The sequence below is a fragment of the Abramis brama genome (genome assembly GCF_963993115.1).
Source record: "Abramis brama genome assembly, chromosome: 11".
In the NCBI taxonomy this organism is placed as follows: Eukaryota; Metazoa; Chordata; class Actinopteri; order Cypriniformes; family Leuciscidae; genus Abramis; species Abramis brama.
Window position 1 is genome coordinate 14,691,474 of NC_139973.1, and position 18,150 is coordinate 14,709,623.

Below are 18,150 nucleotides of genomic sequence, written 5' to 3' on the forward strand. Positions count from 1 at the left end.
ACTATTGAAGGTTGCAAATCTTTAGGTATCACTTTGATTCAGTCAAAGACCTCCTTCAGGGTTGTTTTTATTCTTTAGATTCCATCTAACTCTATATAATATATATAAAAACATGTTTGTTTAGCATGCTTGCTTTCTTAGGCTGTAACAGATCAATTGGCTTTGGTTTAGACAGCATTTGTTTTAGATGGATGGATGGACTTTCACATTCATTGATGTCAGAATAAAAAAAAATCCTGTTTTTCTACAGTCTCCTGATTACTTCAATGGGACACGTCAAACTGACTGACTTCGGCCTGTCCAAAATTGGTTTAATGAGTTTAACAACCAATCTATATGAGGGCCACATTGAAAAAGATGCCCGTGAATTCCTTGACAAACAGGTACAAGTGTCCTCTGGGACTGTAATTTGTTGCGTTGTTTCTGTTTTTTATTTATATATATATAAAAGGAACGGCAGTTCTCAAAGATCTTTCTTTCTCAGGTGTGTGGTACTCCTGAATACATTGCTCCTGAGGTCATTCTGAGGCAGGGCTATGGTAAACCAGTGGACTGGTGGGCTATGGGTGTCATCTTGTACGAGTTTCTTGTGGGCTGTGCTCCCTTCTTTGGAGATACACCCGAGGAACTGTTTGGACAAGTCATCAGTGGTTAGTGTCGTATCTAGAAGAAAGTTCAAAAAAATATTTAATCATGAGAAACATTACATTTATTATACAGTCGTGAGTTTCCAAACTTTTGACTGGTATGGCATGTGATATCAATTATCAGTTTTAATCGTACTTTTCTCTAGTCAGCCAATAGTTAATTTTGAAAAATAAAACTTCATGCACTCCTTAAATCAGTCTGTTTTATTTGAAATCTGACCTGTGAACCTAATTGTGTTGTTGACGATTTCTGTATGTTTGATTCAACAGATGAGATAATCTGGCCAGAAGGTGATGAAGCTTTGCCTCCTGAGGCTCAAGATCTCATCTCCAAACTACTGCGACAAAACCCTCTGGAGCGTCTGGGGACAGGTGTTCTAGCGCACAAATTCACACTTACTTGCACAGACTGACTTCTCCTTGATCTATTCCCTGGTTTAGTCTTACAGGAGTGACTTGACTGATGTGCTGAGATTAATAGTGTATGAATGAACCTGAGCAGAAAATTTTGAGAAGAATCCCACATCTCTGTTCTCTGAGAAATATTTGAAGAGATCTTCTCTCTCTCTGTCTCACAGGGAGTGCGTTTGAGGTGAAACAGCACCGCTTTTTTACTGATCTGGACTGGAACAGTCTCCTGAGGCAGAAGGCTGAGTTCATTCCTCAGCTGGAGTCGGAGGATGACACTAGCTACTTTGACAGTACGTCTTCAGGCAGTAGGGAATGGACTGAAATTTATAACAAGATACTTTACTCTCTTCCATACCTGCAGCACAGCACACACCACATGGGCTTATGTTCTCTAAAACACAATCTGATATCTCTTTCTTCAACCCTCTAGCACGCTCAGATCGGTATCATCATGTAGACTCGGAGGAAGAGGATGACACTAATGATGATGACCATCTGGAGATCCGTCAGTTCTCCTCCTGTTCACCACGATTTAGCAAGGTGTGAAGTAACACATGCTAGCACTCTTTACAAAATGATATAAGATGTTCAATTAATAGTTTATTCATTAATAATAATCAAAATAAACAATTATTCTGCTAAGTAAGGTACTTTCAAAGCAGGGTGGAATATAGGGCATATGAAAATAAAGAAAAATGGGACAGAAGGGAAATAAACATAATTTTGCACTTCAAACCATTTTAGTACTGTGATAGGGGCGCCATTTCAGTCACTTCCTGAATAATAACCTGTAGAGGACAACTAAAATTCTTTATTACCTTTATTATCTGTAGACTGTTTGTGGTTGCCAGCACAGTTTACAGTTTTTGTATCTGCTATACAACAACTTATGGCTTGTGTAATCATAACCTAGTGTTGATATCTGTTCTGCTTAATTATAAGTTCAGCCTAATGCCTTAAACAGTTTATACTGTTTTCAAAGTTCAGTGATGCTTCTGTTTCTCTCTCTTCTTCCTTTTTTAACTTCATCTGTCTTCATCTCTCCCCATCGATCTCCCTCTCTCAGGTATATAGTAGTATGGAGCGTCTTTCCTTGCATGAGGAGAAGCGCACCCCTCCTCCCACTAAGCGCAGTCTGAGTGAAGAAGGAGGAGAACGGATCGACAGTCTCAGTGGCCTAAAGTCTAGAGACCGGAGCTGGCTGGTTGGCTCGCCCGAGATGTGAGTGAAACACCTCAAATCAATCTGATGAATAAATAACAAAAACTATTTGTCCAACATTGTGTCATAAACATGTTTATGCAGCTTAAGGAAGCGTCTCTCTGTTTCCGAGTCGTCTCACACTGAGAGTGATTCCAGCCCACCTCTGACGGTACGTCGCCGCTGCTGCTCAGCCATCATCGAAATGCCTCGATTCGCCATTTCCAGTGAAGAGGATGGCGGTGTGGGGGGCAGGAAGACCCCTGTGAGGGGCCCTCGTGTGGAAGATCTGCCTCAGGCCATTCCAGAGCTCCCTGTGGAGAGAGAGCTCAGGCTGGATGAATCGCCCACCACACCAGGCTCCACTTCCAGACAGATCAGCCAATCCACTGTCACACGTCAGTCTTTATGAATTACTCTGGGGAGTATCTGTTCTAGCTTTAGCAAAAAAAAAAAAAAAAAATCAAAAGATTTTCAAGACAAGTCAAAGATTTAATGAGGCGTAAAAATGTCTCATAAAAAGGTGCAAAAAATGACTGGGGTTTATGATTTCATGTAACACCATATTCAATCATTCTGATAGTTTGCCATTTTCTATATACATATCTCTGACATCTCTTATTTTTAATTTATGTGCATGCGTGTGATTTCAGCTGGTAGTTCTGCTGATGTGTTGGATCGAGCTTCTCGCTACAGTGCTGAAAGTTCTGAAAACTCCACTCCTAAAGCCATCAGTGATTTGGCGGCTCGAAGAGCTCGCCACAGATTGCTATCAGGAGATACAGAGAAACACGCATCACGACCTCTTAACAAAGTCATCAAATCAGCCTCAGCAACTACCCTCTCACTAATGATTCCTGCTGGTAAGTGCATATGATTGATCATCATGATTTTGCCATGCATGACGTCTCTAGATCAATATCTTTTGTTGGTCCTTGAACAAACTAGGGCTGTCAAGCTATTCATAATTTTCGTAATCACACCTGCAAACTTGTCGCTTTTCGGCGACAATCGCAGTTTTCTTGGTCAATTGGGTCATTTACGTGAATCACGTAGAACCGGAGAGGGGGGGTAACATGCATTGCAGGCTAGAATTGCGAAACATTATTGGATAATTCTTATAATTGACATTTCTCTTGGCCAATCGGAATCTTAGCACTTGCGTCAGAATCTTGAAGCACACAGCGTCAACTGAGCTCGCCATTGGATGAGATGCCTGGCTACCGTGCGAGTCTCATGTAAACTAACGCATGCATTTTCCTGCATTGAACTTGTTTTAGCGCCCGCCAAAGTTAATTTTTGTCCCGCCAAAGTCTTATTTGATCGGTGAGTAATGTAGATGAACTGCCGCGCTTGTAAACAAGACTTCACCGTCTCCAAACTAAGCGCTGTCTTTCTTTCTCTCCCTCGCGCATATTAATCAAAATAAATCGACACGGTGGTAAAAGGTCGGAAGACCAAAGTTTCATGTGGAGCATTCAGTGATTTTTTTCCTGAATTACCGCTGGTGTGAATTGTGCTAAATAAGTTGCCTTATCTTCTCTGAAAAGCGTTCCGGACATTCAGCTGACATAAAACAACACTTTAATTAAACGAAAAAAAACTATCCAGCGATGAAATGTTTTCTGTGTTGACAGAAATCTTGGATGTCCATGTCCTAACTGCTGAGATAATCACACAACGCGCATGACACGTCCAATTCGCGAACTAATGACTCCTTTGAACCGATTAATTTTAATGAATGGTTAAAACAACTGATTTTTCCAACAGTGAACTCAGGAGACGTCTGAATCGGTGTATAACTACTAATCAGTAACACTTTACAATAAGGTTCTATTTATTACATAAATTACATAAAAAGTACAGTTTGCTTACTCAAGCTTAAGCTTTAAAATAAATAAAACCACTTGTTTATTTTTTTGAAAAGCAAGACTACATTTTTCCACACATGCAGTGCTACCAAGAATCGATAAGAGAATCGTTAAAGAATCGGATTGATAATCAGAATCGTCAGTGGCATTATTATTGATAAAATCTTATCAATTCCCGTCCCTATGTGAAGACAGTAAAATTATAATCAAACATTAAAGAACATACATGTTTTTTAATAGTTTTTTTTTTTGAGAGTTAAAAGATTAAAACTTTTTGCTAACATGAGGTCTTGTGTCACTGTCAGGCTTTTTACATCACTGCAAAACTAGGGTACGCAAATTAAGACCACTATTCATCAGCATGCATGTAGCAAAAAAAAAAAAGGTGCGACCAAATCATAAGCTGGTGCGACCAACTGAGAAAGTTGGTAGCACCAGTGCAACCAGTGGAAAAGTTAGTCTGGAGCCCTGGTGTTAATCTCTTGTTGCATGGGATGCGCCGCATACCTGGTAAACAGTCATTTATAACAACATAGGGCTATTTAGATAAACAATCTGGCGAGCGTGTTGTTTTAGCAACAACAGCAAATTTCTGTATAATAAAGCGCTTAGAAATGTGTAATTTGCATATTAAAACATATTAAAATCCCCCCCCCTGGTAATAATTGCAAACTAACCGCAGATCAAATTTGACTGAGAAATTACCTCCAAAAGATAAAGCCATTATTGTGTTAAATGAGAAAAGCATCAAATAGACATTACAAACAGTAGATAAAAAAAATAAAAAAATATTTTATTTGATTCAACATAGAATTTATTACACATAAACTTTTAGGCTTCAACGGACATAAGAGTGAGTGATGACATAATTTTCTTTAATGGGTTTTTATTAATATGGAAGTATGAAAAAAAACACATTTTAGTGAAATTATACTCTAAAGAAACTAAAACTGCCAGTATGTTGCGGTAAATGTCTAAATGAGTAAGTCATTGAGTCATTCATTCGATTCGTTCAAATGGCTGATTCATTCAGGAATTAAGTAAATGGCTTTTATATGAATGGGCCATTGAAATCATTGGTTTACCCGATTGATTCGCTTAAAACGTAATTCGGAAACAAAACAATTCTGTGTTTTGCTCAAGGACGCACAACAGTTCTGCTCTGGCTTTATAGGTAATATTTTGTTGGCAAAATTGAGCAAAAGCAGACAATATTGTGTCTAAACAATATTGTGTCTAAAATATAACACAATATTAAATATTTATTGAACTGGTGTATAAAATCAATATCACATTTGCACTCGTGCTATTCGTGACAAAAACAGCACTTGTGTGATATTGCTGAACTATACCATGATATAAATATGAGACAAAACTTATACAGGGGTATTTTTGCCCTGATATCTTGAATTTTAGGGGCATTAACTGCATTCTATAGGCTACATCACACTGTGAGTTGTTGCCCTGCATCATGTTCGTCAACAATCAACTGTATAAAAATGTAAGGTGAACTATGCAGGGCAGGTGCGTTAAATGCATTAATAATATTAGCATGTTATTTTTCCCATAACAAATTAATTAAATTAGCACATTAAATCGACAGCCCTAGAACAAACATGATGATATATGATGATAGGCTGGCAACCTTTTGCTTACACTAACATGTAACATGTCCTACTAGTCAAAATCACAGTCTCTTGATTGGATTGGCTGTCTCCTATCATTTAGAAGAAATGTGTGTGGCTATCACACTTTAACTGATGTTCAAATTATTTTTTCTTCTCTTTCAGATCACCATGGTGCCTCTCCTCTTGCCAGTCCCATGTCCCCTCATTCTCTTTCGTCCAACCCCTCGTCACGTGACTCCTCTCCCAGCCGAGACCTGTCCCCAGCTGTCTGCAGTGTTAAACCCGCCATAGTCATTCACAGAGCCGGCAAGAAATATGGTTTTACCCTGCGTGCCATCAGGGTTTACATGGGAGACACAGACATTTATACTGTGCACCACATGGTCTGGGTGAGTACGGCAGTTACAATTATTCTCCATGATGGAGTTAGATCGCACCAATTTGTGGTTTTGAGTTCTCTAACATATTGCTTTGCAGCACGTGGAGGATGGAGGACCTGCTCATGAGGCTGGACTGAGAGAGGGAGATCTTATTACATATGTTAATGGAGAGCCTGTCCATGGACTTGTGCACACAGAAGTTGTAGAGCTCATTCTCAAGGTACATTGGCAGCCATAATCTGATGAGCCTTGTTGCTTTTGAATTTATTGGTATTAAGAATATGTATATATATTTTTTTTTTTTGCAGAGTGGTAATAAGGTGTCCATCTCTGCTACGCCTTTTGAGAATACATCTATTAAGGTTGGCCCTGCACGCAAAACCAGCTACAAGTCCAAAATGGCCCGCCGCAACAAAAGAACGAAAACCAGAGAAGGACAAGACAGGTGATGTATAACATTTACCATCCTCCAAATACTTGTGTCCCTCTGATTTCAATTCCTCAGGCTTTCATTTACTGTCCCATTTATGGTTTGCATATGGTTATCCATTACAGTAAGAAGAAAAACTCCCTGTTCCGTAAGATCACCAAGCAGGCTACTCTTCTCCACACCAGTCGCAGCTTGTCCTCTCTGAACCGATCGGTCTCATCTGGCGACAGTGTCCCGGGGTCTCCCACTCACATGTCCCCTCGTTCACCCACACAAGGCTGTCGTTCCACACCTGACTCTGCCCACTCAGGTAAAGCCTTTATCTTTATTTACATACAGTAATGAAGATAGCAAACAGTATTCAATTTTACATTGCAGCATCTTAAAATATTGTGTATTAGTTCCCCATGGCGTCATCAATATAATTTCTAAAATAATTCCATTCATCTCCATAAATGTTTTGTTAATAGTTAATCTGTAACCTTAACCCTCTCTTTCTCTAATGCAGTTGGTGGGAACTCATCCCAAAGTAGCTCACCCAGCTCCAGTGTGCCAAACTCTCCTGCCAGTTCTGGTCAGATCAGACCGAGCTCTTTGCATGGTCTAGCCCCCAAACTGCAGCGCCAGTACCGCTCCCCCCGCCGGAAGTCCGCAGGCAACATCCCCTTATCCCCTCTGGCTCGTACACCGTCGCCCACCCCTCAGAACACCTCCCCCCAGCGTTCTCCTTCACCTCTTCCAAGCCACGCACTTCTCACTTCTTCAATTGGCCAGTCTTTCCCTGTCAAACTCCACTCTTCACCTCCCTTAGTAAGACAGATATCCCGCCCTAAGAGTGCGGATCCACCTCGCTCTCCTCTACTCAAACGTGTCCAGTCGGCTGAGAAACTTGCAGCTTCTCTTTCTTCTTCATCCTCTTCACCTTCTCCTTCCTCTGCTGCTGATAAAAAACTGCCAGTTGGGGCCAGCCGCAAACACAGTCTTGATACTTCACATTCAGAGTTTAAAAAGGAGATGCTACAGCGAGACCCTAGTCTACAGAGCCTGCAGGAATCAGCCAGTGAGACTCTAATGGGAGGAAGAGTGTCTCCTGCAGAAAAGGGCAGCCTGCAGAAGAGTTCAGTTCGAAAACTGGGTCGGCAAGAAGGTCCTGAATCTGGAACTGGAACTCTGGGACTTGTTCCTGGGAAGAGTAAACTGAAAGACAAGCTGTCTGCCATACGCCAGGATCGTGCTGAGCGCCGCGAGTCTCTTCAAAAGCAAGATGCCATCCACGAGGTGGATTCCTCGGAGGATGAGACAGACGAAGGGTCAGAAGACAGCCAAGATGGACGCAGGACAAGCTACGTTCCTCCTAGCCATATCTTGAGGCCTACTACTGTAATGGCCTCTCCCCATACCATCAGGATTGGACCAGCAGCTCCACCAACACTGGGACTGATGCCCTCAACAGTTGCACCACCAGGCTCACCTCAGCCTGGTCAAGGACTACAGATACAAAGCCAAAGTACAACTCAATCTCAGACACAAACTTCAACCTCACCGCCAATGCAAGCTGCAGCCAAGCCCCCAGAACAGAATCCCACAACCTCTACTATGGCCCAAGACTCCAATTCAACGCTAGCGGATGACTCGATAAAGAAAGAGTCAAAGGTACAGGACTGTAGTCTTAGGCCTTCTCCACTTCAACCCAGCCCTCTGTCCAGCACCTTTTCCACCCACGGCAGCGCCTTTACCTCTGTCAGCAAAGACCCCTTTGTCAAACCTACCACACCTCCATTGGATCCCCGGAGGACCTTCAAAACTTCTGAGCCCAGGTCCAAAACCAATGGTAGAATGGATTCTAGCACTGCTTCTGTAGTAGCCTGGGATACCCCTGTTGCTACCACACCAACCGGAGGCATCACTAAGGAGATGAAGGAGGCCGACAACCGCAGACAGGCTGCAGCCACTGCTGCTGCTACCGCCTCTGCATCCACTGCCTCTGAGAGCGGAATGGACAAAGTTGTGTCTCAACTGGCCACTGTTGCTAAGAGTGTACTTGGCCCTGTCAAGCTCAACATCGCAGGTACTAAAGAGGCCTCAGAGCGGACAAAGGACCAGCGTCCCCAGGTAGATGCCAACCACCCAAAGATAAAAGAATGTCGTCTGGAGCGTCCTGATTCTCCTGACCGCTCGAGTCCCTCTGCTGCTTCTGGCTCCCAGTCTTCAAGGCTGACTGAATCTCCCTCTAAACAAACATTATCTAAATCTGAGCCAGCCTCAACTTCTCAGAGGTCTTTAGAGGTCCAAGAGACTTCAAAAAGGCCAGCTCCTCCAAACTCCCAAGCTGGGGAAGAGAATCAGGAAAGACCAGGGACTTCACAAAGTGGCACCACACCAAGGCCTAGGTCTGAAGCACAATCACGGGCCCAGGCAAAGCCCAATTCCACTACTTCACGAGATAAATCTAACAAGACAACGTAGCAGCCTTGCATAAAGACCCATTTTCTCCAGCTTTAATTTAACTTGCCTATTAACAGACATTTTAACACAAAGTAGTTGTCCTGTTTAATGTCAGTATCCCTGTGAAAAGATTCTGGAAAGATAAGACAGAAGAAGAGATAGAGGTGTTTACAGATGAGCCCAAAAGCTTTTATGCTCTGCCATTCACAAAATAATTGTGAGGTTGTGTAATTGTTTTGCTTTTCTTGTTCCTCCTTTTTAAGTATTTTTCTCAGCAGATAGAAAACTTGGAAAAATGTGTGGTTCTGCACCCTGAGAACCAGAAACCCTATCCACTTACAGTGTATTACCTCTTCATATTATCTTTATATTACTTTAAGAATCTTCTGTTGTAGTAGTTATAGTTGTGCCTTAAAGCAACACCTCAACATTACACTTGTATTTATTTCTGCCTGTTCATCTTTGAAGGAAGACACATAGCAGCAATAAGAGTAGCGTATCCCAAGCAATTTTTACAAACACACCAGGTTTCTCACATCTTTCTCACTCATTTCATTTTTCAGTTGTGTCAAACAGCTGTGAGATGTATGTCTATGAAAATCGACCTGAGATTTTCCCATGGCACCGCCATCATTAATGTTGTACATGGTAACTGAAATTTGGATGTACATTGTGGAAGAATGATGGTCATTAATGGCATGAATTGCATCTTTACATGTTACTCTGTTTCTTATCAGAATTAAAGATGTTATTTGTAATTATTTAGAATTACTATGTGTAATGAATCATGTGATTTTTGGCCATCATTCACATCCCAATAAAGCTACATAATATCGTAGCTAAAGACATTACTGCAAGAGCAAGTAACTTGCACATCATTATGTTTAGATCTTTTTTGGTTTAGTCTTTGTTCAAAATTCCAAGCGGACCATTTTATTTTCTCTCATTTTAATATTTGGACCAATTTGCTGTCTCTGTATATTTGTTTGCCTAATTTTTTCCCCGTTTTTTCCTTTCCTTTCAGACTTGTAAAGAGTGTGTGTGTGTGTGTGTCTGTGTGTGTCTGTGTCTGTGTCTATGTATAGAGCATGTTTGAGTGTGGGTTCTTATATAATGTATATTTTAAAAAAGTCTGTTCTTTGTTAGTTTTATGCCCTAAACAATGGGAGTTTGTTTTTAATTGGTGTCCTGTCTTTGCCATATCAGCTCTGTCTGACTCGGCTCTTTGAAATATACCAGGCAAAGATGTATTTGCACAAACCCTTTTTATTTTGTGTGTAATTAATATGAAAACCAATAAATACAGTATCCAGTTAGATCCCAGACTCAATTGGGGTCTTGAGGGGTTTGACCAGTGAATGAGACTGTGGTACGCTTTCATATTATCTTGACATTACAATGTGTTAACACCATATTGTATTCAAAGCTTAACCTGTGGAACTATAATTGTTTTTATCACATTTTGCATTTCTAATCGAAACCAATCATCTGTATTGTGTTTCTGCTCAGTTTACCACTCAATATTTATGCATAACGTTTAAAGTTCAACACTTGCCACTAATATAAAAGGGGTCTCGTTGCTCAGAAAGTCAGTTCCAAAAGTTAGGCTATTTCCAACATCTACTGTGCTACTTTGTCCCTGCCCATATGGAAAATTAAAGTGATGTGTTTTTTTTGGTTAGACTTTATGACTGATTGTGATTTGAAGTCACGTGATGATGGTATGTACAGTACAGTTACACTATAACCTTATTCATGTTTTGTCCATATAAAATGTGAATGGATGTCTTGCACATTTATGCTTCTTTAGGGAATGGAGCTGTTGATCGCATTGCTGCCTGAAGCTTAATTCCTGATGAACCTAATTAACCTGGGCACCATGATCAGTGACAAAAATGCACTTGTAGCGAGAATGGCATTTGGATCAAGTTGGAAATGCATCTGTGGGCAGTCAGGTTTAATACTGTGTTTGCCCTGTTGCGTCTAGATAACACTGATCGATCTTACTCACTAGTGGCCAAGGCATGAATACACTGTTATTAAAAAAAGACCAAGGCCTTAACATTGTCCACAAGAGATGAATTACAACTCAATCCTACTCCAAAGTTACATTCTCATACCCAGAGAACTTGAATCTCCATTTAAACTAAATGTGTTGGGCTTAGAGAAACTGCCCTTAAATGTTTACATGTGTTAAACCTTGAGAGAACATTTGTAAATGGCACACTAGCGTATTATGTCTACATAATGTGTCGTATAGCGCAAGTGCTCAGGCACGTTTCGTTGCTTAGATGATAGCAGACCACTAGTGATTTCCTTTCTGGCTGCACTGCGTTTGAGATTTTACAGGGTGTGAAGACATTAAGTAACTGTTGCATTCACTCCTAGTATCTTATTTTTTTACATGTAGTTTCTGATGACCTGCTTTACATTATATATGTGCTTTTCACAAAAAAGGAAAGCATTGTAATTTTCTCGTGTGAAAATGCGTTAAATTCATCTCTGAGCTGCCGAGGGCTGTGAAAGAGCGCTAACTGCCTTCTCGTGTACGTGATGTGGATAATGATGATGGTTGGGCTATTTGTTGAGGTAAAGTCAGGCATCAGAATGCCTGTGGTGGTCATCCATCAATGTCCCGCAGCCACATACCACCATGCACGCGCTAGTGAAATGTAATCTCACACACCGTCTAGAGCAAATTCACCCGCCACCTCTCACCTGTGGTATAGCTTGGCTCTATATGAACGAAAACCTTTGGAGCACACATACACACACGACTTGCATCTAACCATATAGACTCCATGTCCAACCACTGCCCTCTCCTTATGTCTGTGTGTCTTTGTGTTTGACCCAAATGGCAGCACAGATGAGATGGTTCACTTTAATGTAAATATTTTTAAGTCTAGTGTTCTGAGTGTCTTTAATATGAAAAGAAGTTATTTGGTGTGCAATGGCCATTGCCTTAGACATGACGCATAGATGAATGGGACGATGACTAAATATTATTTGTATTTTAAGACTTGACACTCAATTATGGTGATATAGTGGTATGGATTTAGGGCACTGTCCATGTGTCCGTCTTGCTTTGTCCAAGACTAAATGAGACAGTGTGCTTGTACAGACACAAGTGAAAAGAAATGGGCAAAGAAAAAAACTTCTACAGTTAAACCAGTGCAATATCTTACAATTTTCTATTGTGGTAAGACGCATGTTTGTTGTTAATCCTACCTTATGAATAATAAAGCTTTTTTAAGTAACTCACATGTGGTTTGCATTTATTCACTGACTAGAGCATTAGGTTGATGCAAATGGATTTGCCTAACGGATGTTGCAATTAACAGCAAATGTATAGTGTTGCATGCAACAGCTTTTTGTTTACAGTATATAAACTCAGGAAAAAAAAAAGAAACATCCCTTTTTCAGGTTTTTAAAGATACATTTGTAAAATCCACATAAGTTTTACAGATGTTTATTGGAAAGGGTTTAAACAATGTTTTCATGCTTGTTAAATGAGCCTAACTGAGCATAACTAACTGTTAGCACAAAATAGAATTGCAAAAAATAATGGGTGTTTTCAAACAAGTTTTTAAAACACTCCCGTCCTCCATTGCGTAGACAAACTGATTTAATGTCAGGCCACTCAAACACATTGCAACAGGTTACAGTTCCAGTATGTACCACAGAAATGATTGAGCTATGAGCAGCAGTACAATACTGCAATATGAGCAGCAGTACAGTACTGCAATAATGAATTTCAAGTATAGTACTCATCAGCATAAGCGAAACCCAAAGAAATATAGAAAAATATAATTAAATATATCATTTTATTACAATATAGATTGAGTAAAGAATGTATCTTAAGTAGTTGGTTGTCTAAAGCTCTACGAAAACTTTATCAGGACATTCTTTGGCCCATTAAAATATTTAGTCCATCCATAAGAAAGGTTGTATTTTCCATCAGGCAGTTGTATTTGAATCCATTAAATGTGGAGTAGGAAATCTGGACATATTTTAGCTTTTAGAATCGAGGAATTCCCTCCCAGCTCCATTTCCCCTTCATTTAAGCATGCTGAATGGATCCCTATGGACAGTTATTATAGGTATTTGCTCACCCACCTGTCATAAGCTTGTTTCAGGGAATTTATTGCCTTAATGAATGTAGAAGACAGTCCTCACAGGATGTATACACCATGTTAATAGACATAGCATGCCATGGCTAAGCACTGACAAGGTGGCAATAATGAAGCCCATTACATTCTGGTGTGTGTGTGTTTTTTTCAGATGGGTTATGTTCGAGAGCAGTATGCCCTGAGGCCAAAGACAAGGGGGTCAAAGGTTAGCTGGCTTGCTTAAAAGGTGCCCACCATAGGGGATAATTGGATCCTGTCCTGCCTTCATTTACCAGTTTTCCATTAGCAGGCCTAAAATGTGCACACTTAAACCTGCTCCTCAGACCCCCTGGCTTACCATCTCCCTACGGCATGCAAACCGCTGGAGAACGAAGATCCTCTGTTGACCCAATGTGTCGCTTCCTCTCCCCCCTCCCCCCTCTGACAGGACGCTGGTGCCACTGATGGATTGCTGGCTGAGTCTCTCTCTGACACCCGCTCTACATGACCGGGTAAATTCATTCCATTCCTGCCTCTCTCTACACAGCCGCCCATCCCAGCATCCACTGCCTGACAACCAGCCTAATGGGGGGACCAGGCCAAATGGATTTCAGAAGAAAAGCGAAGGAGGGCAGGGCCTCAGGGGGGCAATAATTCTCCCTTATTTCAGAATTTATTTTCCCCAATTCTCTCACTTTTTTCACCTCCAAGTTTTCTCGAAGAAATTGAAAGGAAGGAGAGGTTTCACTGCCTATTGATTCAATTTAAATGTGACAAGTCTGAACGCAGATACATGAATCATTGTGTCTTATTTACGAGCATGAGCCACGTTGAACGTTAACCCTCCAAACTTTCTCGGGTCCTCTAGAATAGATAATAGGATACATAATAAATGCTTTGATCAGTTCAAACTGATATTAGATGTTAGCAATTAGTTTTACCTGTATGGCATAGAAGAATGGTGGAAGCTGCATTATAGGGTAATTGCTCTCTGTGGTACCACGTGCCACGTTTAATGAGCCTTATTCTGTGTGATGAATGTACAACATAATTTGTACAGTGCGCAGACTTGATGTTGCCTGCCAGGCAAATAGTGTGAAAGTTCAGTTACTGAGAGCAATAAATTAGCCCGTGGAGAAGAGAAATAGACTGGGGTATTGGGATTTCAGCTCGGCTAATACTGCATGCCAAGGAAATGGTGAAAGGAAGGAAGGATCTGAAAGAAATTGTGAGTGAACTGTGGCTGGAGGGTCATTAGAAAGGCTTGAACCTAAAAGAAACTAAGTAAACTGCAGACTGTGAACTGGGTGCAAGGAGGTATGAAATACATACTGTATGTTGACAGGCAGGGAGAACATCCTATTATTGTATTCGGACCAATGCAGTGTTTGTTTATTCTATTTTTTTTCAATTCATTATTTTTTATGAACATTAACCAGGAAAAACTGCGACAATTTAAGCAACACTATTTAGTTGGTTGCTTGTTTTTTTTTTTCTGCCGTGTCACGCCAGGTAGCTCCGCCCACACTTAAATTTCATTCGATGGTACCACAACTTATGTTTATTAATTAGGCTATCAAATATGGACAAGGAGAAATGAAGTATGGAAGTTGAGAAATATTGGAAAAATCCCTGAAGATTCCCAAGAAAAACAGAATTTGTCTGGAGAAGCACACGGTAGGCCTATGTGTTTTACGCTTTGCAATGCATGAGTGTGGTCAAATAGAGGTGTTCCGCACGCTACTGTTATTGGCTTTCGTTCAGCTTTTCTCGTTCAGCGCCAGTCTATGTTCAGCGCATATTCTCTTTGTTCAGCGCATATTCTCTTTCACTTTAATCATGAACAAATAAATAAATGAACATTACTGCTTTGATTTAACTCAGTTATTTTAGTGTGTGATGATGGTAAAGAATCCAATGAAAGATACAAAGACACGAAACACAGATAGGAAATCAGCTGCCTGGGAAAATGGTCAGTTAAGGCGTGAAAACTTGAGGTCCATTATTGTCCGGGGACCATTTTCACTGACTGTTATGATGCTTATCCACAGTTATCAAATAGTAAAGTTTTTCATATTTAAAAAAAAAAAAAAAATGAATACACATTTATAACGCTATACTTACCTTGGAAGTAAATGTAAAAAAAAAAGAAAGAATTAGCACTGCTGGAAGGGTGTTTCTAATAAAACGGCTGAGGGAATGATGGCAAATTATCTTTCTCTATTCTGACCTACATAATCTTGATATTTTATCACTTTTGAAAGTCGTGCAAGCCCTATCATGGATTATTTTTTTCTTTTGATATTCCAGGAAATCGTAATACAAAAATTATGTTTAGCCTACTGTCATCTCAGCACAATAGAAGCTTACACATGCTATGACGACTTACATTTCTGAGAACCCCGGAAATGTGAAAAGGGGCCTGGAGCAAATGGGAATACAAAAAAATATAGGCCTATTTGTTGACATCTCCCGTTTACCCAACTATAAGGACTTCGGCTTTAGAGAATCCTGCTTTAAATATTCATGATGAAACTTTAAAGTGCTTTTTAAAGAGAAGCAGCGAGCACATGAAGTTGTCATGGCCACCATATGGTGTGTTAAAGTCATGTAAAAAAAGATTAAGCTGAACGCACATGAACGCCACCACAAAGTCGTAAATATGAGTGGGAAGCTCGGGATTTTCTTTAATCCCCGATGTTTACAAGTTAGTGGTCATGTCAGTGAGAAACATTGAAGAATACCACAATATTTATAGGTATTTAGCAGTGATATTGTCAGGCAACAAATTAAGCTAATTCCCTGCACAAAATATAATGGGTTTGTAATAACAATATGTAATGATAAAATTTACTGTGGTTTCATAAATGAATTAAAAACACTAAAAAAGCAAAACACACCTGATGCACAATCTTTGATCTTAATTTCCTGTAAGTAGAGTTTAAAACCTTGCTGTATTTTTGTGTATACTTAATTAAGAGATGGTACATCACCATTTCGCTCCAACAAAAGTGACTAGAAAGCACCCGATAATCGTAAACACGACTTCCCAGCTCGTAAATATGAACTTCCCAGGAGGACTTGAACGCACCAATAGTAGGCCTAAGCTGATTCTCTAAAAGCTTTACTGAATAGCTAGAGATTATGCTGCCCTCACATGCAATCGGAATTATCATAAATACGAGTTTCCTAGTTAAAAATTGGACACGAATGCCGTATTTGACATGAATGTCGTATTTATCACTGAGAAGTTCGAGGATAATTTTGATACCCAATGTATTATCTAATGTAGTCTGCTGTAGTTTTTCCAACAACAGCACCACAACACGTTAACTGCATTAAACTGCAATAAGTAAGTTAATTTTGTTACCAACAAATAGGTTCATTTTTATAACCAATTCAGTTTGTCTGTTGTGCCGTCTCTTAATGCAATTCAACAATGAATAGGCCATGTCACAATCTTAAAATTTGAGTGTAAGGTAGGTAAAGCCTATTTATTTATAAGTTTGCAGATTTACTATTTATGAAGTTGGCAGATGGTTAAAATAGGCTATATTTTTTAATTTGTTAGAAGGTCTGCTGGCATGGTTGGCCCAACGTTGGCCCAATGTTGTTTTAGTGGTTTTTAAGTTGGCAGAAGGTTGGTAAGGTATTTTTAGGTTGGCAGAAGGTCTGCTGGCCGTCCAATAACATGGTTGGCCCAACGTTGGCCCAACGGTCAAAATTACGTTGGGCCAACGTCAGCACCCAACGTTGGCCCAACACAACAACAGACGTTGGGCCAACGTTGGGCCAACGTCTGTTTGCTACCTGGGTAAGTTCCAGAGATGGGCAGGCCACAAACTTTAAACATGGCAGAGGGGAGAACGATTGCTGCTGTGACTGGTAGCCTATTCTTTATTATTTTTTCCCACAACATCGTCCTGCCTTGTCGTTCAAGTAGCACATATTTACGTAAGGGTTAATGCCCGCCCCGACGAGGTGTCCATTATCAGGTATTAATGGACGACCGCGAGGCGTAAACCGTTCGACGCGCAGCGGAGGATTGCCTCCGCCGAAGTCCATTAAATATGAATAATCATTTAGGCCTACATACGAATAATCATTTGAAGCGCACTGTATGTATTATACACAACAGAAATATCCTGTATTTGACAGACATTCCAGAATCGTCAGCAAACTGAAAAATGAAAGCGATAGGTGAATGTTTAGTTGTCAATGAATTAGCTTTAATATAATTTTCTCAAATAATAGGCAAGAATAAACCTTTTGTACTCCATGGTTCCTGTTCTTTCCGACAGCAAAGCACTTGAATGTGACGAGCTCATAATCACGACTTCGAAGTGGGAAGTAAGAAAATTCCGAAAGCATTTGAAGGCAGCATTAATGAGCTTATTTGTTCTACAGCCATTTGTGTTTTTTTGCCGCTTGGCAAGCAGAAACAGAAGCATCTTTGAAATCGGTTGGCAAAATCAGATTTTGCATTACATATATGAATTAAAGTATGAAGAATGTCAGATTGGAGATGCCTTTTCTTTCTCTTGTAAGCCTTCCACACACTAATTTTTCACTGGCTTTCAAAAAGTGACATAAGTAAGGAAGTAAGTGCGCATAAAATGCCAAAGTGAACGCACACTAAACCCACACTATCTTGAATACCAATTCAGAGAGTATATGAGGCAAAGCGTATCCCATCATGCATTATGTTCAGGAATTCAAGTGCCTGCAGTCGTGAGATTTCGAGAAAAACATTCCACTGTATTTAAATTAATTAGAGATAACATATAATTTGGTTGTAAAACATAAAGTGTTGCACATTTTATTGGTGCAAAGATATACGCTATGTGTATTTTGTACAACATTTGCAACTGCTTTTTATCACTTAATTAGAAGCACCAAAATTTGGACAGTAGCCTACGCAATTAGAAGTTTATTTTAAAATGCAAAGTATTGAAAATCAAAATAAAGCTCTGTAAGCAATTTAAATTTTCCAACACTATAAGTGTGTCCCATCTGATAATCAAATGTT

General features: G+C 40.1%; 1 protein-coding gene across 5 annotated transcripts in view; it reads left to right on the top strand.

Annotated features, from left to right (window-relative positions):
* The window catches only part of mast2 (microtubule associated serine/threonine kinase 2), a 139,825-nt gene extending 127,556 nt beyond the window's left edge, over positions 1-12,269 (top strand). For all 5 annotated transcript variants that reach the window (XM_084128185.1, XM_084128186.1, XM_084128187.1 and 2 more), the window contains 13 exons: positions 251-383; positions 485-650; positions 918-1,019; positions 1,226-1,348; positions 1,489-1,598; positions 2,125-2,279; positions 2,364-2,656; positions 2,912-3,121; positions 5,920-6,146; positions 6,235-6,357; positions 6,446-6,582; positions 6,693-6,877; positions 7,076-12,269. In XM_084128185.1, the coding sequence (XP_083984311.1) occupies positions 251-383; positions 485-650; positions 918-1,019; positions 1,226-1,348; positions 1,489-1,598; positions 2,125-2,279; positions 2,364-2,656; positions 2,912-3,121; positions 5,920-6,146; positions 6,235-6,357; positions 6,446-6,582; positions 6,693-6,877; positions 7,076-9,033 (3,922 nt within the window). In that variant the 3' untranslated portion in view covers positions 9,034-12,269. The remainder of the gene's footprint in view (positions 1-250; positions 384-484; positions 651-917; positions 1,020-1,225; positions 1,349-1,488; positions 1,599-2,124; positions 2,280-2,363; positions 2,657-2,911; positions 3,122-5,919; positions 6,147-6,234; positions 6,358-6,445; positions 6,583-6,692; positions 6,878-7,075) is intronic.
* The last annotated feature ends 5,881 nt before the right edge of the window (positions 12,270-18,150 follow it).